The 22,321-nt window shown below is 43.5% G+C and overlaps 1 protein-coding gene across 1 annotated transcript in view; it reads left to right on the top strand.

The window, feature by feature from the left end:
- The window catches only part of lyst (lysosomal trafficking regulator), a 102,699-nt gene extending 80,589 nt beyond the window's left edge, over positions 1-22,110 (top strand). Inside the window, 18 exon segments of the mRNA XM_079513311.1 lie at positions 179-275; positions 850-911; positions 1,244-1,299; positions 2,018-2,170; positions 2,819-3,063; positions 4,032-4,098; positions 6,779-6,935; positions 9,557-9,697; positions 9,929-10,146; positions 11,009-11,239; positions 12,751-12,940; positions 13,134-13,270; positions 14,312-14,410; positions 16,156-16,295; positions 16,666-16,763; positions 17,087-17,243; positions 17,375-17,446; positions 18,828-22,110. Of these exon segments, the coding sequence (XP_079369437.1) occupies positions 179-275; positions 850-911; positions 1,244-1,299; positions 2,018-2,170; positions 2,819-3,063; positions 4,032-4,098; positions 6,779-6,935; positions 9,557-9,697; positions 9,929-10,146; positions 11,009-11,239; positions 12,751-12,940; positions 13,134-13,270; positions 14,312-14,410; positions 16,156-16,295; positions 16,666-16,763; positions 17,087-17,243; positions 17,375-17,446; positions 18,828-18,966 (2,459 nt within the window). The 3' untranslated portion in view covers positions 18,967-22,110.
- The last annotated feature ends 211 nt before the right edge of the window (positions 22,111-22,321 follow it).

The following is a 22,321-nucleotide window of genomic DNA, read 5'->3' on the forward strand; positions in this document are numbered from 1 at the left end:
TGTACTGTACTGTGCCTCCTCTGTGGCCGTCTAGACGTTCATTGTCCTGTACTGTGCTGTGCCTCCTCTGTGGCCGTCTAGACGTTCATTGTCCTGTACTGTACTGTGCCTCCTCTGTGGCCGTCTAGACGTTCATTGTCCTGTACTGTACTGTGCCTCCTCCTCTGTTGCCGTCTAGACGCTGCAAAGCCTCCGCTGTCCTTCCTCTTTGAAGATAAAACCCACTCGTCCTTCTCGTCCACTGTGAAGGACAAGGCCACCAGCGAGCCCATCAGGTACGATGACTCTGCCTCTCGCTATTTCTATCCTGCCTTTCTCTAAACACGGTGAAACCACACGGAAATGCAGATGAATGTCAATGATATGATTCCTCCACTGTTGCTAGTGTACCGGTGACACTAAAACGTCTCAGATGTGTGGAGTTTGCATGTTCTCCCCGTGTCCCCTAGGGTAGGTACCCTCACACAAACATGCAGTAATCCTGCTCTCTAAACTGCCTCTCCCTGGCCAGCCGGGGCACCTGATGGAGGGGAAAGGAACTGGTTGGAATAACGTGTTCCTTCCACGCGCTACGTCCAACCAGGGAAACTCCCCCCTGTCAGGTGTAAAGGAGCAACTTGGACACTCATGCATGAAGGAAGCATGAGTTCAAGTCTGTTGCTCTCCCCAGGTTTGCGGAGGGTGTGTAGAGCCCAGGATCACATAAGATAATTGACACAGGGGTGAAAAATGGGTTACAAAATCGTGGGATAAAGAAATTATATAAAAAATAAAAAAATAAACTAAAACGTCTCAGCTCGAGTTAATGTATTTCCTTGCATGGCTTCAATGTATTTTTTTAATCCTTAGGTTCACCCGGCGATGCGTTAGTGTTGCCCCCTCCAGAGAGACAGCAGGGGAGCTCCTTCTGGGTAAGACACTGGCAACCCTCACAGTTTGCTGTACACAGAGGGCTCTATTGTCCTCCCATGCTAAACCCCTTATCCCTAAAATACTTTGCCTTTTTTTTACTATTTTGAAAAACATTTTTGAATAGTTCATCTAGCCGATCTACATCGACATGTAGCTTGTTGTAGATTGGCTATTTTAACTATTTTCCTACAAGCTCATAGCGCGGCACCGAGTGCCGCGCTATGAGCTTGTAGGTCTGCTATTTTTCAATAGCTAAAGTATAACGTAATGCTTAAAACACAGTAGTTTTGTTTTTCAAAGTTCACCAAGTCCGAATCATACTGTGTTACAGGGAAGTCTGGGATGTACTTTGTGGAAGACAACGCGGCTGATGCTCAGGACAACCAGGTAAAGTCACACAGGACTGTGTAAAATAATGCTTATCATCATCACCTTTATTTATACTCTGGAGTACAATTGAGGGAAAGCCCTCATTTTCACTGTAGCCGAGGTTACAATTACAATACAAATCAAAAGTACATCCAGTACACCTTATATATAAAATCAGGGTAAATTACAAAGGAACTTCAAGCAGAACAGCTTAAAGTTGTTCATATATAAAGTTATACGTCTCGGATGGTGTGATGATACTGCATTATGAGAGCTTGTACATCAGCTATTTTTGGAGAACCACTGTTCTAAACCACTATTGCAAAATGTTCTGGAAAAACGTGCGTTGATAGCTCCAATCTAAAATGACACGGACGCATTAGGGCTTTAAGCAACTAGTCGACTATTCAACTAGTCGACTAGTAAATCCACTTGTCGACCTTGTTGGTACTAGTTGACTAGTACCCGTTTTTTCTCCCGTTTTTGTAGGCCTCAAGATCAGCTAGAATGCTAGATTATAGTCACCAATGTACACAGTTTTTAAATGTACAAATATCATAAAAAAATGTAATTAAACAAACACTTTTTTTTTACATAATAGGTAGTTAAACAACTAGTCGACTAGTAAACTAAGCAACTAGTCAACTAGTAAAAATCACCAGAAGTGAAAGCCCTAGGACGCATGCTTTGCTTCCCCTGGTTCTTAATGGGTTTTTAACTAACGTCTTTGGAACAGAGCGTTCACGGCGAGACGGAGGCGGCCTCGTTCTCCTGGACGTACGAGGAGATCAAAGAGGTCCATAAGCGCTGGTTTCAGCTCCGAGACAACGCTGTGGAGATCTTCCTCACCAACGGCAGGACCCTGCTGCTGGCCTTCGACACCACCAAGGTACGGCATGGTCACAATAAGCAATTGTGGAAAGTAACCAAATACATTTACTTAAGTACTGCACCCATTTAGACCTGAGGACGATTCTCGTGATAGACTCCTGCCCTATGGGCCACATGACGCACGCACGCACGCACGCACGCACGCACGCACGCACGCACGCACGCACGCACGCACGCACGCACGCACGCACGCACGCACGCACGCACGCACGCACGCACGCACGCACGCACGCACGCACGCACGCACGCACTCACTCACTCACTCACTCACTCACTCACTCACTCACTCACTCACTCACTCACTCACTCACTCACTCACTCACTCACTCACTCACTCACTCACACTCTCTCTCTCACACACACACACTCTCACACACACACACACTCTCACACACACACTCACTCACTCTCACTCACACACACACACACACACACACTCTCTCTCACACACACAAAACAACAGCAGGTGTCTGCAGTGAAAGAGTCTACATGGGCGGGGAAAATGAAAAATGGTTAACGCATAAAAAATAAAAATAAATCTCCTCACCCTTCTTTATGTTTCTGGGCCGTACTACGTGCTGCACAGTTCAACCAAATCTCATCACCCTTCTCTATGTTTCTGGGCCGTACTACGTGCTGCACACAGTTCCGCGACGACGTCTACCACAACATCCTGACCTCTGACCTGCCCAACCTGCTGGAGCACGGCAACATCACGGCGCTCACGCAGCTGTGGGGCTCGGGCCAGATCTCCAACTTCGAGTACCTCACGCACCTCAACAAGCACGCCGGGCGCTCCTTCAACGACCTCATGCAGTACCCCGTGTTCCCCTTCATCCTGCGCGACTACATCAGCGAGACGCTGGACCTGCAGGACGCCGCCATCTACAGGTCGGCACGCCACACAGCACTCCGTTCATGTACTCAAGCCATTTTAGACCTGACGTCGAAATTTAAAATACCTCATGTTTCTGTATCAGTGGTGCTCAATATTTCATGTCAAGGACCTCCAAAAATATATGTAATTGGCCACCGACCCCCATCTGAAAATATGTTGTTCCAGGAACCCCCAAGCAAATATTTGAGTTAAAAACGTTCACTCTGAAAGAATATATATTCAAAGATTTGAGTCACATTTTCACGATTTTTCAAAAATAGCAGACCTACAAGCACCGAGTGCCGCGCTACGAGCTTGCAGATCTGCTATTTTTCAATAGCTAAATTATAACACCAAAAGGGGTTCACGTTCAGAATGGGTTAAGCCATTTAGACCCGATGCCAGATTCTAAGAATCGCTTTTAAAACATGACAGTTTTCTGAAAAGCCCTACAGTGTGTTTCTAGAACACAGTTTGCCGGCCACTGCTACAGAGCTGACAATGAGCTTATATCTTCCCTTCTTCTCTGGAGTCCTGCCTCAAAGCAGACCAGAGGTAGAAAACTGTCGTTCCCTCTGATGTCATCGCTAGGGACACATGCATCAGTAAGCAGGAACTGGGGATGGCAATGAAGGACCGGAAAGTCTGGCGTGACTGGCATCGTGAAATCCATGATCTCGACCGCGGTCGAAAAATGATGTTTCTATATCAGTGGTGCTCAAACTATTTCAAAATATGAGCTAATCAGATTTATTTTATGGGCTTTTCAGACTATCATGAATAAGGTCAGATGTGGTTAATTGACACATTCTCTGTTCTTGATTAATTCGATGCTCTTCTGCACAAGACTTAATGGATCTCCCTCCTCTTGAGTTAAGAAGCGCTCATCATTCATCATCAGTGCAACACGAGCCAGCATCCATCCATCCGTTATTTACTGCTTTTCTCTTCTTTTCCTTTGTGCCTCGTGGTCACCCTGCAGGAACCTGATCAAACCCATCGCCGTCCAGTCCAAGGAGAAAGAGGATCGCTACGTGGACAATTACAAAGTACGCCTCAGCTATAGTACTATGAAGTGTTGTGTTGCATTACCGAGAGCTCTGAGAGACTGTGTGTGTGTGTGTGTGTGTGTGTGTGTGTGTGTGTGTGTGTGTGTGTGTGTGTGTGTGTGTGTGTGTGTGTGTGTGTGTGTGTGTGTGTGTGTGTGTGTGTGTGTGTGTGTGTGTGTGTGTGTGTGTGTGTGTGTGTGTGTGTGTGTGTGCGCGTGCGCGCAAATTTTCTTTTTAGTCATAGTGTTAGTCTAGTTTTAGTCGACTAAATATAAGATTTTAGTCGACTAAAATGTATTTTGGCAGGCCTTGATGGGGTCGTAATGACGATGCCGATCTACAAGCTCACAACGTGTCACGCTGCGGCGCGTTGTAGACCTGCTATTTTCAGCATGCAACCAAGCGACTAAAGTGACTTGTGTTAATTTGTTGACTAAATTGTCATCATAGCTTTAGTTTAGTTTTTATTCAGTTTTCCTCCGTGGAAAAAAAGGTATTCGACGAACATTTTTCGTCACAGTTTTAGTCTGACAGTGTTGTTTTTGGCAGAAAATGTCTATTTTAGTTTTAGTCATAGTCTCTTGAATAGTTTTGATTTAGATTTAGTCGCATTTTAGTCACATGGAATGTTTTAGTGTTAGTCTAGTTTTTAGATTTTAGTCGACTAGATTTTAGTCGACTAAATCTACAGTTGATTTAGTTGACTAAAATGTATTTTGGCGTTCAGCCCCACGTGAGCCGTGGGGCTGAACGTGGTTTCGTCAGATAACGTTTCTTTCTCAACTGATTCTTGTAGCTTGGGGTCACCACATGAATTCAAGAGGGTGCCCAGTGATATCCCTTGGGCAAATTTATCACTGGGCACCTAACAAATCCCTGAAAATAAAGTTTTATGGTATTGCATGCAAATTACTTGGTCTAAATGCATCAAATTTGCTTTCTACATGTGTTTATGAATGTGGATAGGCACAAAGTATTAGATTTATGATGAATGCATTATGAATTAATGCAAATCCCATAAAATATATCGTTTGAGATCTAAAGTCATCAATTTAGCTTTCTAGAGTGTTTATCAATGAATGTGGACATCAGAATACGGCATTTTTGCAAATGCAACAAATTTGCATTCCAAAATAAATGCTTATTTGGAAGTGGTCATGTCCACCACACCTCCTTTCCTATGAATTAACTCACTTATTACTTTATTACACTTATTACTTATACTTAATTAACACACTTTATAATTGCACAAATGTCATCTGGGGCAGGTCTTTAGGTAGATTGGTAGGGTTCAGTGGCCTGATAGATCTGTCTTTTTCCATCCAAACTACTCTCGGTCTCATGCTGGTGGAAGATGCCCATCAACATTTTGCCACAAAGTGGGGGATCTACATTCTCAATTAATCTGTTGGTTGGTGGTGGTAGTGCAGCTGGTTTGAAGTACATGCATGACCTATCTATTTATGGGTTGAATCAGTGGGGTGAGAGCGGCTATCTTTGGGAGAGCTTTTGCTCTGTTTGTCTGTATGGATATACTGTTGTATTGTTTGTGTAATGGATGTATTGTATGTACTGTTCATCTGTGTTGAGGACCCCCTCTAAAATGAGATGATGCATCTCAAGGGGCTTATCCTTTCAATAAAGGTATATAAATTAGCATTCCATCCTCTGTGAACATGGCAGTTAAGACTGGTACCAGCTCATAGGCAAGGGCATCCTCCACATGAACATCACAATCACTAGACAAGAGTACCGTTGAATAGATAGAATTTAGGTCATACACTTTGGAGTGTATCATTTGAATGGATTTGGCTGTTGTTGCCACCATCTTCACTTTAGATGGGATGGTCTTGTAAAATACCTTTAACCATGGTCTTTTCAAAATCTTTGTGTCTACATTGTGTCTACATTGACAACTGGTGTGATGACCACATCATGTATGAATACATATTGGAGAAAGTAATGAAATCTCATAATGCTATTTTTGGGGGAAATGTTCGGTGGATGTTTGGTGCAAGATGCCCAAGATAGATGATCTGAAAGGGTTAATATGCAACCACCTGATAATAAATATGCTACAGTCTCAATTTGACTTGGTTATTGTGCATACAATTTAATTCTCAAAAGATATATTTGATGGCATGTTGGGGTTTTCAGGGATGAAGGGGTTAATAATGTGCATTAATAAATCATGCATTAATCACACATTTTATACATTGTGCATCTCCACAAACACTGTAGAAATCAAAGTTGATGCATTTAGACCAAGTATTTTGCATGAAATACCATAAAACTCTATCTTGGGTGGATTTTTTGTGTTTCGGGCATTAAGGGGCTAATAACTAAAAATGCCCAAGGGATATCACTGGGCACCCTCTTGAATTATTAAGAGGTGCCCCAAAGCTACAAGAATCAGTTGACAAAAAAACTTTATCTGACGAAACCACGTTAAGCCAAAAATCACCCATTGGTTCCTGGCATGCAACCAAGTGTAAGATGACTTATACTGGATCTCTTGTCCAGTGTCCACTAGTCACTTCCTAACATTTTCATTTTCATTTAGTTTCCATTTAGTTTTCGTCAGTGGAAAAAAAAAAGGTAGTCGACGAACATTTTTCGTCTTAGTTTTAGTCGATGAGGAAATCAACATAACAAGTGGTTGTGTTTCCCCCTCCTGCAGTACCTGGAGGAGGAGTACAGGAAGGGTGTGCGTGAGGACGACCCCATGCCTCCCGTGCAGCCCTACCACTACGGCTCCCACTACTCCAACAGTGGCACGGTGCTCCACTTCCTGGTCCGCATGCCGCCCTTCACCAAGATGTTCCTGGCCTATCAGGGTGACTACAATGACCAACCGTCTTAACCCATTTTGGGCGGGAACCCCTTTTGGTGTTTTAAACATTGTTATAATTTAGCTATTGAAAAAATAGCAGATCTACAAGCTAGTAACGCGGCACTCGGTGCCACGCTATGAGCTTGTAGATCTGCTATTTTTCCGCATTTAGATCTGCTATTTTTCCGCATGCCGCCCTTCACCAAGATGTTCCTGGTCTATCAGGGTGACTACATTGACCACCGTCTTAAAACACATTTATACCTGAGGACGATTCTAAAAAAAAATGTCTTCTAAATAGACAATAATATTGTCTATTTAGAAGATTTTTTTTTTAGAATCGTTGATTGAGAACGGCACAGAAACAGTTTGTTCAGAATATTATTCTGAAAAAACTATGTTTCTGTGCCAGTCGTTCTCAAACAATGTCATGTCAAGGACATGACCAAAAATATATGTAATTGGCCGCCGACCCCCATCTGAAAATATGTTGATCCAGGGACCCTCCCAGAAGCAACGATTTCAGTTAAAAACGTTCGCTCTGAAAGAATATACATATATATATTTTCACGATTTTTCAAAAATAGCAGATCTACAAGCTCGTAGTGCGGCACTCGGTGCCACGCTATGTGCTTGTAGATCTGCTATTTTTCAATAGCCAAAGTATATCATAATATACCACTATACCACTGGTTCCCAAAAAGTGGCTCGGGACCCATGTGTGGGTCGCGGTACACATTTTTATGGGTCCCTTCATTTATTTATTTTTTGGTTTACTATACATTTTGTTTTGAATTGTTATTATTTCAAAACATTTTCAAAAAACATTCCCAAAAAAAAGGAAAGTTTTCCATGAATTAAAACCAAATTCAATGATTTTTGTCATTTGATGGAGAAATAAAAGAAAAATCAAAGAAATTAGAAAGCAAATGTTAAGTAGTAAAAATAGCCGATCTACAAGCTCATAACGTGGCTCAAAGCGCAAAGCTAATCTCTCTTTTGGGTCTCGGCCTGAAAAGTTTGGGAACCACTGCTCTATACTTAGTACATGTGACTTGAGTTGGCTTTGTTCTTGGTCTGCTTTTTCCCCCCTCTGCACACCAAGGGCTCCATTTTCGTCACCGCTAAACCCCTTATCCCTAAACTTCTTTGCCTTTTTTTTACTATTTTGCAAAACATTTTTGAATAGTTAAAATGGCCAGTCTACAAGCTCACAACGTGTCAATGTAGTTTGGCTAGTTGAACTATTCAAAAATGTTTTTCAAAATATAAAAAAAAGGTAAAGAAGTTTAGGGATAAGGGGTTTAGCCGTGACGAAAATGGAGCCCCAAATCTCTTGGCCTAAAAGAGCCGATCTACAAGCTCACAACCCATCGTGTTGCAACATGTTGTGAGCTTGTAGACCTATGATTTTTGGCAACTAGCGATGCTAGTGTTCACCACAAATAAAACAAAAGACATTAGTGATGTCGTCTTTGTTTGTCTGTATGTCTTTTTTTATACTGATAACCCATGTCTGTTTAACAAAAGATAACTTGTACTTTGTATGGCTCTCTGGATAAGAGCGTCTGCTAACTGCCTAAATTGTAGGTTGATCATTGACGTTTATCTTCGGGGAAAAAAGCTTTTAGCGTCATTGAGTTCCACCTGTCTGCATCATGTCGGCAGCTCTATCTTGGAACCCTTAATGTGCTAGGTCTAATGGAGGAACTCAGATGTGACTGTGTGATACTACAGCACTGTGGTGGTGGTGGATCATATGTGACCAGATTTGACTGAGAGCCTGCCATCGCGCAAAATCCAGCTTTTCACCAGAGGAGAAAAACATTTTTTTTGTTTTGTTTTTTAAATGAGTTATTAGAGGGTATGCGTGTGACATCATCATCAAACCAGGAAGTTATGCAGGAACGCCTACTGAGTGGCAAAAAACTACTTTCTGGCCTTGACAGCCCATACATCCACACAGAAAAGTCTTATCTGATTGCATTAAACAACATTAAACAATGTTAAACTCACTTTGCCTGTTGCTTTGCTACTCGATTTGCCACTCGATGTGCCATTCACTTTAAGCATGCGCATACTCTCTATTGGACAGGCAGACTCTTCACATACTAGAGCGTGTCTGAAATAAGTGTCAGAGGTGAAATCAACATGTAAATATGAAATTGCTCTATAAGCTATATCTCCAAAACTGGTGGGTCAAACTGAACAACCAATATGTCAATTTGAAGCTATGATTCCCTGCTTTCACATGACATGAAAAAACGAAAATTCTAAAAAAATCCAATGACAGTCCCTCAGTCAAATTTAGTCACATATGTATTATTATTAACCATGAAAACATGTTCTCTCTGATGCTGTGAACCCTCTTTATTTCGTCCAAATACTGACCAGTTCCCTGTCCAGTGTCACTTCCTCTAATATCTTTCTTCTTGTCATCGACTTTTTCCTTCATCTCTCCTCTCGCTTTTGAGCCTCTGAAGTGCACCATCTTGTTTTAATGTGGTTGTAAATGAATGCGGCTCAGCGAACAAGCTTCTCTGAGAGCCATGAAAGGGAAATCTTTTTCAATCAGGGGAGCCGAATCTCTAATTAGTGTTGTGTGTGTGTTTTGGCCCTAATCAGACCAGAGCTTTGATATCCCGGACCGGACCTTTCATTCCATGAACACCACATGGCGTCTCTCCTCCTACGAGTCCATGACCGACGTCAAAGAGCTCATCCCGGAGTTCTTCTATCTCCCCGAATTCCTGGTCAACAGAGAGGGTAGGAGTTTAGATATTATTTTTTTACCATTCTTTGAATCGATAATTTCTATCTTTAACCACTCTTGGAGCAGAAATGCAATGTGAATGAAACATGCTATGAGCTTGTAGATTGGGTATTGTTTGACGGCATTGAATTCTCTGAACATTCTTTTAAAAATGCACACGATACTTTTATTCTTTTATTTCTTTATACATATATATTTTTTTCTTCCTCATTGTGCCTCTGAAGGCTTTGACTTTGGGGTGCGTCAGAACAGCGAGCGGGTCAACCACGTCAACCTGCCGCCCTGGGCCCGCAACGACCCGCGACTCTTCATCCTCATCCACCGGCAGGCCCTGGAGTCGGACCAGGTGTCCCAGACGCTGTGCCAGTGGATCGACCTGGTGTTTGGCCTCAAGCAGAAAGGCAAAGCCGCCGTCCACGCTATCAATGTCTTCCACCCAGCGGTAAGTAGTGTCTTCCACCCAGCGGTGTGGAACTCTCTTCCCCTGGCTGCATATCAGACTGGCAACCTCAGTTGATGACTTTAAGAGGCGGCTAAAAATGAGCCCCCCCCCCCAGAAGCAAATATCTGAGTTAAATACGTTCGCTGTGAGTTAAAAAAAATAGCAGATCTACAAGCGAGTGCCGCGCTATGAGCTTGTAGATCTGCTATTTTTCAACAGCAAAAGTTTAAAATAATGGTCAAAGTGGTTAAAAGCTTAAGGTGACACAGATGCGTCCTCGCGTCTAAATGGGTTAACACGTTGCTCATTTCCTAGTCTTAGTGGGGGGTGGAGGAGGGCTAACGCCATCGCATTATTATTGGAGATTGTCCTAAAATACATCTCATCTTTCCTGAAATGGGACTCTGAACCCTACCACACCCGGTCAAGTAATTTCCCCAAATTCAAGGTACCAAAAGTTAACTCTGAACTAGGTAAATAAATCTGCCTTTAGCTTCTGTGGCCCTAATACATGGAACGACCTACAAAAGACATTAAAATTGACCACATTGGTACCCTTGCATCGTTTTAAAACCTTGGTGAGCATACAGACCCCCACAGTGTGTAACTGTTTTTAGATCATTTTGAAATTTGTTTTAGCTTTTATTTGAAATTTGTTTTAGCTTTTTATTTGTAAACCTACCGGTATGTAATTTCACATGCATACCTTGTATTGTATTCTTTGTTTTTATTTTCCTGATCTTCTGAATGTATTGTGATGTTTTTCTATTACTCGACGACACTGAAAATGACAGTGTAATTTCGAGAATAAATAAAACTTGAATTGCTAACGTTCTAGTTTCACTCCCTCTTCCCCCCTAAGACGTACTTCGGCATGGACGTTTCCGCTGTGGAGGACCCGGTCCAGCGCCGTGCCCTGGAGACCATGATCAAGACTTACGGCCAGACGCCCAGACAGCTGTTCAATGCCACCCACGTCAGCAGGGCCGGACCCAGGCTCCTCATGGATGGGGAGCTGCCTGCAGCCATGGGTCTCCTGGTGCAGCTGGCCTTCAGGGAGAACAGAGAACAGGCCAAGGAAATAGTCTTCCCGGTAAGCTATTGTGCCAGATGGGCAACTTTAACTTAACTTAAACACAATCAGTGCCACCTGTTGGACAGAGAGTGTTGTGCAGGTGCCAGAGAAAGAGGACAAATAAAATAATAAATGGGCGTGCGCACGGTCCGTGTGCACGTCGCGTGCACGCCGGATAAACATTTGTTTAAAAAAATATATATATATATATATATATATTTACCACAGACGAAAAACAGTTTAAGTCCAAATTTCAGACTGACCCCTCCACGAAAAAGCCTCGTTGTCCTGACCCCTTATCTATCATTTATACATTATGGATCAATAGTGTGGACTTTTGTTCTGTTATTTTGGACTGTTATTCGTCTGTGGCATATAATATTATTATTATTAAATAAAAACGTAATATTACGTTCTGACAAAGGAGGGTTGTGCTGCTAAAAACGGATCAAAACATTTTGGCACAGAATGTGTTAGAATGTGTCAGTTTGTGTTTGCATTAGGCCACGGACCCCCTTAACTCTTGACAGTGTACACAATCAAAGAGTGAACCAAATGGACCCCATGGTCCATTTGGAGGTGAGGGACATCTCTCATCTGAGGTGAGAAATGTCTGTATTGCAGTAATTGGGAGTTGGTGCACCTCAGCAAGCGTTGATGATAGGCACCATTAGATGATTAACACCAGCCATTCCGAAGGAGTCTCATCATGACAACCAGTGGCGTGCACAGATAGACACTAGGGGGTGCTAGAGCACCACCTGCCCTTGCCCTCTGGACAGCAATGTGCCCTTTTGAAGAAAAATAATAATAATTGTACAGTATGTGGACCATGGGGACATTGATCAATTATTGATTAAAAATAAGCTAATATATTATTTATGCCCCAAAATCTATAAATCTCACACTTTTAAGGCAACCGGCCGGTTCCACGCGCTGCACAAGGTGCCCTTTTTTCACGTGAGCACCTGCCCCTCTAAATGTCTGTGCACGCCACTGATGACACTACACTCGCAGTGTAGTTCCCTAAGTGGGGTCCGGGGACCCCCACGGGTACTTGAGGGAGTTCCAGGGGGGACCCAGCTAAATGATCATTTGGAACCAAATGGACCCTTATGCGTCTGTAACTCAGAGAGTGTACAAATGGAACCAAATGGACCCGTTAGGGTCCATTTGGTTCCATTTGTACGATCTCAGAGTTAAATTAGCATTGATTTTACAATATAAATTGGGGGTCCCAGAGATAGAAATGCTATTAAATGGGGGTCCGTAGACTAATGCATGTCAACTTGAAAATCACTGCTAGAGCCGTAAAGATCTTCTCTTATGGGGGTCCCTGGCATATCCTTTCAAATGGGGGGTCCACAGGGCTAATTAGTGTCCATTTGGGGGTCCTTGACATGAAAAAGTTTGGGAACCAGTGAGCTACAGTATAGCACAACCTACCATTGTTCTAGAAGTGTAATAGAGTGGATATGATTCGGTGGGTTTTCTCACATGAAGTCCATCTATCTACCTTGTTGCTGCAGAGCCCACTCCCCTGGATCAAGGGTCTGAAGTGGGGTGAATATGTGGGCTCTCCCAGCGCTCCAGACCCAGTGGTATGCTTCAGCCAGCCCCACGGGGAGAGGTTTGGATCTCTGCTGGCTCTGCCCACGCGAGCCATCTGCGGCCTGTCGCGCAAGTTCTGCCTCATGATGATTTACAGCAAGGAACAAGGTATCATATTGTTTGTTTTCTGATTCGTATATTTAAGAGTGCTGTTGTAAAATGCCGACTTGTATATTGTTGATTTGTGTTCTGTATTGGGCTACATTGAAAATGAGGGCCTGCCCCTCAATTGTACTCCGAATTGAATCGAAAAATAATGGATAGAATGAACACTTAAGACAATAATCAATTCCTATTCCAGGTGTGAGGAGCATGCACAGCACAGACATCCAGTGGTCGGCCATCTTGAGCTGGGGCTATGCCGACAACATGCTGCGTCTCAAGAGCAAGCAGAGCGAGCCGCCCATCAACTTCATCCAGTGCTCGCAGCTTCACCAGGTGGGCTGATCAGTGTTGTTTTGGTCGACTAAAACCAAGACGAAAAATGTTCGTCGTCTAACTTTTTTCACTGACGAAAACTAAGCTATGATGACTAAAACTAAGACTAAATATATTGACAATTTCGTCAACATATAAAAACTAGGCTAAAATGTTAGGAAGGGACTAGTGGACAAGAGATCTAGTCATCAAGTCATTTTACACTTGGTTGCATGCTGAAAATAGCCGATCTACAAGCTCGCAGCGCGACGCGTTGTGAGCTTGTAGATCTGCTATTGTAAAATCAGCCATTACGACGGCATCCAGGCCCGCCAACATACATTTTAGTCGACTAAATCACCTGTAGATTTAGTCAACTGAAACTAGACTAACACTAAAACATTCCGGGTTGACTAAAATGTGACTAAAACTAAATTAAAACTATTCAAGAGACTGCTGATGATGGACCTCAAGTTTGACTCCCAACAAACTCACCCATGTTTAGACATTTTAGATGCATGCGATATCACAGGAATGTACTATAAGTGGACTCAACTACACCATAAATAACCTTGTGTCACCAGGCTTTCCACCTCGGAGGAAAGCCTGGTCTGTGTTACAAAATTGCTGTGTGAACCGGTCTGGTGCGGATGATATCGCTACGTCATGTTGTAGTATTGTTTTGTAGTCGTCAGGCAGGAACAATCAATCGGAACTTCCTTTTCCCTCAAACCGGAAGAATAACAATAAAAGCCTGCAGCTTTTATTGAGAAAAATCGGTTTGAGGGAAAAGGAAGTTCCGGAAGATCAATGACTACAAAACAATGACTACAACATGACGTAGCGATATCATCCGCTCCCGAACGGATCATAAACCCGAAAAGGAATGCTGCCCAGTACTGATTGCAGAGCCCCCCCCCCCCCCCCCCCCCCCCCCCTTCAGTTCAACTAACGTATCACTTGGCTACATTAGTTAGTTTACTCACTGTGTGTGTGTGTGTGTGTGTGTGTGTGTGTGTGTGTGTGTGTGTGTGTGTGTGTGTGTGTGTGTGCGTGCACCAGGTGACCAGCTGTGCCTGGGTGCCCGATAGCTGCCAGCTCTTCACGGGCAGCAAGTGTGGAGTCATCACCGCCTACAGCAACCGCTTCACCAGCACCACGGTGGGTTACCATGACAACGCCCCCACACTCCCCTGCTTCCTCTAATCATCCACCTCCACACAGCACCAACCCACCCACCTTCCATTATCCCCCCACCCTCTTCCACCCACCAACACCTCCACCAGACTGCCACGCTCTGCTCTCTGTGCCGGCTTCATTAGACGTTATCGTCCCTGTCGGGCAGAAAACCTCGTATTTACAATTTTACAGATTTTCTTTTTTAATGAATTCCCCTGCTTTGTCATACAACTGTGTAGTTGTAGCGAAAATAGCTAAATCTACAAGCTCCCAACTGGAGGTCTTGTAGACAGTGGTTAACCCATTTAGACCTGAGGCCGTTTTTTCTTTTTTAAAGGGCTTCTAAATTCTAGCAGTTTTCTGAAAAACCTATGTTTCATCAGTGGTCAGTGGTTCTCAACCTTTCCATGTCAAGGACCCCCGGAATTATATGTATTTGGCCGCGGACCCCCATCTGAAAATATGTTGTTCCAGGGACATCCCCCAGAAGCAAAGATTTGCGTTAAAAACGTTCGCTCTGAAAGAATATATATTCAAAGATTTGCACCACATTTTCATGATTTTTCAAAAATAGCAGACCTACAAGCTCGTAGCGCAGCACTCGGTTGTAGATCTGCTATTGTAGATCTGCTATTTTTCAATAGATAAAGTATAACATAATGCTTAAAACACCAAAAGGGGTTAAGTCAGTCTGTGGGGTTGTATACATATTGAACCGATGAAAAGCCAGAGCTTGTGACAAAATAATAGCTACATTGGATCCATTGGGAACACAGGTCCGTCTGTCCGGCGGTCCGTCCATCCGTCCCCCCCACTCACTCCCCTTTCCTGAAAAGCAACAGTTTTTGGACATACAAGGTTTGCACCCGACAGCGAACGATATCACGTTGCCGTAGAAACGCATCCATTGAGCCACTACGAGTAGTGGGAATTATTGGTCTGGGAGTTCAGTCATCAAAGGTTTATGAAGCTTTCATGGCTTCCTATCAGCAGACAGCCAGGCTCTCGCTCTGTGTAGCCATTGATTTGATTAACAACCTTTTTCCGGAAATTTCTATGACTCATTTGTGCACACAAGTGTCTGTGAGGTGAGGTGTGGTGGTGGTGGTGTGGTGGTGGAGGGGGGGGGGGGGGGGGTGTAGCACTTAGGCCTTATTTTGTACTTAGTCATGGAGAAGGGTGTCGCATGGCGGAAGTAGAGGACTATAAGCTCCGAAGGCGTCGCGCCATGAAGCTAATTATATATCGGCTATTTTTGAAGGAAGGACATCCTCAAAACGGGGGACACCCAAGTGATTCAATGCACACACACACACACAGGCCCCGATTAACCCATTTTGGGCGGGAACCCCTTTTGGTGTTTTAAGCATTATGTTATACTTTAGCTATTGAAAAATAGCATATCTACAAGCTCTAGATCTGTAAGCTCTCCTATACCGCATGCATTCTTCCTGCCTTCCTCTGCATAATGGTTCCTGGTTGTTGTTATGCACCGTTTGCTCCCACTGCCACCCCAGGCCGGGGAAACTCCCCTCTGTCAGGTGAAAATAAGCAGCTTGGACTCCTCATGCATAGAAGGAAGCATGAGGTCAGTCCACTGCCCCCCTCCCCCATGGGTGAAAAAATGGGTTACAAAATGGGATAAAACTTAATTAAAAAAAAAAGAAAGATGAAAACTACAAAGGTGCGCTCATTAGAGATATAACTGTTTGTTTGATTTGTTTTAGCCATCAGAGATGGAGGTGGAATCTCAGGTACATCTGTACGGGCACACAGGGGAAGTCACCAGCCTGTTTGTCTGTAAGCCCTACAGCATCCTCATCAGTGTGAGCCAAGACGGAACCTGCATCCTCTGGGACCTTAACCGGTATGTTGTATGTATGTGTGTACAACACAAATCCTCACTCAAAAGGTGTACAAATGGAAGCAAATGGACCCATATAGGTCCATTTGTACACTTTCAGAGTTAAAGATGGAGTTCCGTGATTTTTTACTTTTTCTGTTTTGTCTGTGTCTATCTATGGAGTTAACATTACTCTAATAGACCCCCAGGTGTGGTTAGAATATTTAAATATGTCACTCTAATAGGGGGATCGGCATTCCATCTTCAGCCACATGCACAAAACCACCTGAATTCACATGCTTGGTATAAGTGTATTGACAACGTGTTATGCTTTTACCTTGTTTGTATAATGTCTGTAGTCTAGTGTATCCCTGAGCCTGTTATGTCATTCCAGGCTGTGTTATGTACAAAGTCTGACGGGTCACAAGAGTCCTGTGACAGCAGTGTCCGCCAGTGAGACCACAGGTGACATTGCTACAGTTTGTGACTCAGGTGAGAAACGCATTGTGCTGTGGGATTCTTTAAATCTATATTCTCATCCCTATTATTCTGGGCGTTTTAAGCATTATGTTATGCTTTAGCTATTGAAAAATAGCAGATCTACAAGCTTGTAGCGCGGCACCGAGTGCCGCGCTACGAGCTTGTAGATCTGCTATTTTTTTTAAATCGTGAAAATGTGGTGCAAATCTTTGAATATATATTCTTTCAGAGAGAACGTTTTAACTCAAATCTTTGCTTCTGAGGGGTTCCTGGAATATCATATTTTGCCTGTATACGACCTCAAACATGGTTTCTGTTTGGATGTGTATATGCAGTGGGCGGCGGCAGTGACCTGCGTTTGTGGACGGTGAACGGCGACCTCATTGGCCACGTCCACTGCAGAGAGATCATCTGCTCCGTGGCGTTCTCCAATCAGCCAGAGGGCGTGTCTGTGAACGTCATCGCTGGAGGCCTTGAGAACGGCGTGGTCAGGTAAAGCTGTGATTTATTTTATTGTGCCTTCACATTTTGAATCGGTTCGTTCTTTGACGTCTCAAGCTCTTGAAATATCCCCCCCCCCCCCCCCCCCCCAATGGATTACCTTATATTTTCCTCATGTTCAGGCTTTGGAGCACCTGGGATTTGAAGCCAGTGAGAGAAATCACCTTCCCCAAGTCCAGCAAACCCATCATCAGGTTAAATTAATTTTTATATTTTTCACACAGGCCTTTGTTTTCATTCCATGTCTATATACTGTACCTGTCTGCTGCCATTTCTTCAGGCTTGTACATCTATAGACTCAGAGTTGATATAAACACCAGGAGCTGTTAATAGTGATTATTGTGCAGAGATGACTCTCTATTCAGTCAGTGTAGCATTGATGGACCTAAATGTGTGTGGGATGGGGTTTACTCAACAATGGAAGCATTTTTGTAAGATGTATAATGATTCTAATTTGTACTTCTACTTCAAAGACAAAAGAATGGTGGTTTTACGGACCATTCTGTATTTTTGCCTCCAGATGGTTACTATGATGATCATGTTTATGCTCATTACTTACCCAAGATTATGTGTTAAAGTTATATAATTGTTTTTCTTTTCAAAAGGTAGCTTATTTTAAATAATATCTATCTATAAATGCACCACGTCTCTGTCTGTATGTACGTGTTTACGTCTGTAATGCACGTACCGGTAACTCGAAAACCGTTCGCCCCACCGACTTCAAATTCGGCACATGCGTTCCACGCCCCCACAGGGAGTGCAGTGCCCGCCACAAAAGGCCTCTGCCCGGGCTCTGGACAGGGCCCCTGCCCGGGCTCTGGACAGGGCCCCTGCCCAGGGTCCATATATGGAGCTGGCCTGTTCTGACATCACAACACTCCATATTTGGGCATGCCTGACACAGAACTCCATATTTAGGAATAAAGGGACAGAGAGAGACAGATACAGAATTCTCCATATATGGTCATAAAAGGGACACAGACAGATGGGTGGAATGGGTACTCTGACACGGGGACAACGGGTATTGCATGGATCTCCAACCATAGTTACACGCATCTCCAACTTGCATCGTTCCAAGTAGGCCAGTGCCCAACCGGCACCGCTCTAGTAATTCATAATTGCCTATGAAATGTCATTAATCCTAGACCGCACATTCTCTGATCCTGAAGACCTTCATAGGGCTACATTTGATCATTATAAACTAGGCCAAACAACAAGTCTTCACATACTGTAAGTGTAACTGTGTTAACTAGTATGCAGCAGTGGAACCTCACAAAGCAAGACAGAGCTTATGATTTAAAGATACATGAAGCCCCTCCCTGCACCAGAGATAAAGCACCAGTGCGGTACAGGTTTCCCTTCCCAGTTGAATGATGCTGTGTGACTCATCCACACTACAGTAGTATGGAAGTGAACCAACTCAGAATCCAGCTCTCTTAGTAAGCATCCATGTTAATTCTGTCGTCGATGCTAAATGGTTTTACGTGAAGTAGTGCAAGTCGTTTTTCCATTTGGGGGCTTGATGTGGCCGTCCGTTCCTCTTAACGCTCCCGTGCTCTCGTCCTTTTTCCTCAGCCTGACCTACTCGTGCGACGGACACCACCTGTACACGGCCAACAGCGAGGGCACGGTGATGGCCTGGTGCCGACGAGACCAGCAGCGGATGAAGTTGCCCATGTTCTACTCCTTCCTGAGCAGCTATGCTGCAGGCTGATGCCTCCCTGAGGCGGTACACTGTGCTGTACCCTGACTTTTACGGCTCTCTCTCTCTCTCTCTCTCTCTCTCTCTCTGCACCAGCCTTACCAAGAGCAATTCCTCCTCCTTCTCCTCCTCCTCCTCCCCCCAGGGAGAGGAAGATGTGTCGGCATGACCCAGACAGAAACCTCAACACACACACACACCCTGAACTACCTACCCCAACCTCGACCTAAAGCCATTCCCCATCTAATCAAACTCTACCAGAGCCACTCCCAGACTAAAGCAATGATATGAAAATAGTATTATATGTATATATATTTATAGACCTACTTAAATGGAATGGGTGGACAAAGATGGATGAATTTTGGCTGAGGTTGCAACAGACACTTTAATACAACATGGATTTTTGGATGTTTTCGTTTCGTTTGTTGTTTTTTTGCTCGATTTGTCTTTTTCTCCTCCTCCCCTTGTTTGGTTTTGCGCATTTGAGTCCTTTGTGTTTCCTTGTCATGCGATGACCCCTGGGCTGATATTGATTGAATGTGGGTGTTCCCGGTAAGCTGCTATAATAAGACTGGCCAAGGGCTGGTCGGGTCAGATTCTGAAGCACGAAGAGCCCCAAGTCTGACCTCCAGAGTGCATGTGCCTCCTGCATGCAGCAAGCGTTGCCTGACAGATTGTTGCAAGAGGCTCAGAAAGCACCTCGTCTCGCTGAGACGGCAGTGTGACAGAGAGCGAATCCCTTCGTTTTGGCCCTTGTGGGACTGAGAACACTATTGTCTGTGTCACTCAAATATGAACACACTAGTCTGTTTATTCAAGTCCTGTGACCCTTGAATCTCTGTCTAGATTAGAACAGTTTAGGCAGGGGAAAATGGGGAGTTGGGATGTTTCTGGGTTTTAATTGAATGACTTGCCCCAATTTGGGTGTTTTGTTCCGTTTCTTTGCATGGCAGAATGATGTTGAGCTTGTGCGATTGTGAAAACTACAGCTGTTCCATTCTTCATATTAAGGCCAGCTTTGTCCTCGACCACGATTATGATTGAACCATCGTGTCCTCTCATTTCCTACTGTCTTAAATTGTCTCCCAAATGCACTACACAACATGAACCAACTTCTCGAAGATCACTTAAGTTCATTGTTGACAGCAGAGAATAAAGCAATGATGGAACAATTAGCACCATCTACACTGTATGTGACCCGGCATTCCTTGTTGCATGAGATTATCTAACTTCAGCCGCTGTATCAGCTGAGCCTGAGGTTGGATAATGAGGGTAGCGATGAATATTGCGTGATATTTTATTTATCATAAATCACATGCCCATAGCCTTCTTCATCCACATTGAAAGTGGTATTTGATTGACACTTTAATTTAACAAATAGATTCGCATTACTGTCGGCGAGGAATTACCCTGGCTAATGAAATGGTAGTCCTGCTAGGATTACCCGACAGACAGACAGTGTGGGGAAGGAGTTGGCTGAGACCATGGCATATATGCTGCTCGCTTGCCTCGCTCTTATTTGTAAGCAGGCATTCTGTGAACCATCGACGGTCCGCTAGCTGTTTTCCCCTCTCTGTGTTTTCAACGTTTGGTTCCTTTTGTGCCCGGATGAAGCTCATGCTGATTGGGCATGTATCACCCCTTCTATTCTTAATAATAACACCTCACCCAGGGAAAATAAAGGCTGGGAATGTGATAAAGTATGTTGTTGTGTACCCCACACAGAGACATTCCTATGGCTATGAGAACCTGAACAGAGTTGCACAAGAACATGAGGGGATTTTCGGGCCAGGTCATCTTAAAGGGTGTCCTGTTCTGCCGCTCCGAAGATTTTTGAGGTCCAGCCTGTTGGTCATTGAGATTGGTTGAGCATCTGCTCTCACCTTCCTTGCTTCAGGCAATACAATTATTGATCAATAAGAGGAAAGGTCTCATCTGCCTTTCTTTGGGGGATAGTAAACGGCAACAAACCGCTATACCACGTTCATTCCATTCTCTCGACCTTCTGCACGTTCAATGTGTTTCATATCGTCTGTGTGGTCTTTAACTGAAATGGAAGAATGCAAAGCACTTTTTTTTCCCTCTCTCTAATTTTGTTTTGGCCTCCATTTCATCTTAGCCAGTTAACCGTGGTTTGACAATGAGAGGCATCGCTTTCAGATTTCATTCCATCCATTGACACATGCACATAACCCAACGTAAGGTATAGAGTCTAGTCTATATGGATTACCTCAGTCTGAGATGGTAATTATTCAGAAAATATATAAAATTAGCTCCATCATTCTAAAATGGCAGTGATAAGCATTCATGTTTGTTTTGCAGAAATTCAACTGCAATGAAAACATGCGTGTGTTCAGCTCAGCAGGGTCCTTGGCGGGGTTCCTAACATTGTACATTTCACACCTGTGTTCAACTCAAAATGTGTTTACAAGAAAAAGGGAAAACGTCTTTATCATTTCTGGACTATATATACTTAATGCATTGTCTGTTACTTGATTTTTCCTTCTGATTCAGCTGCCCTGAACTAATGCTGTGTAGTTTGTGCGACACACCTGTTTTTTTTAAAGAAAACAAGCAGGGACGCAAGGATGTTGCTGTTTGATTACTCCAAGGATGTTTACAGTGCTCTTATAATGCTTGCTTATGTACATACGTGTGCTCCTATATGCCTTTTTCCGCTCTCAAAGTTGCATCTCCAGACTGTTGTATGGTCTCCAGACTGTTGTATGGTCTCCAGACTGTTGTATGGTCGTCTCCAGACTGTTGTATGGTCTCCAGACTGTTGTATGGTCTCCTCGAGCATCAGCAGGTATAGAAGATTGTATGAATGATATTTTGAAGAAAATGACAAAATTGCAGGGAGGAAAATAGGCTACTAAAAGATTTGTCTTTAATATGCTTTCGAACACAGAAGGAAATATTGAGTGTTATTTTTCTGTTGATAAATTAAGCTATGCATAATTTAAGGTAATTGTCTTATGTTACTTAATGTGTATTGATCCCACCCCCCTCCCCCTCATTGTTTGCCTTTCTGGACTGGTTTATGATTTGGCATCCAGGAATTAAGTCCTGATGCCATTTTCTGTTTGTTCGTTTTCTTTTTTGTATGTATGGATAAACCAAGTGACCAATATTATAAATACATATATAATATTTAAGAAACTTTTAGTTGACCTGATCTGTTTTCGTCGCCTTATACCTGGACTATTTGTCAATTATTGTGTAATGTGGGACAACAGTGTGGGCCGTGGGGGGAAGGAAAACAAATCGTTCGTGTTTATTCAGGTTGATAATATTTGTATATGAAGATTCGTCGATAAACGCCTGTCATTAATTATACGAACTCATACCTGCTTGGACTATAAAT

This window comes from Electrona antarctica (assembly GCF_951216825.1).
Source record: "Electrona antarctica genome assembly, chromosome: 10".
Taxonomy (NCBI): domain Eukaryota; kingdom Metazoa; phylum Chordata; class Actinopteri; order Myctophiformes; family Myctophidae; genus Electrona; species Electrona antarctica.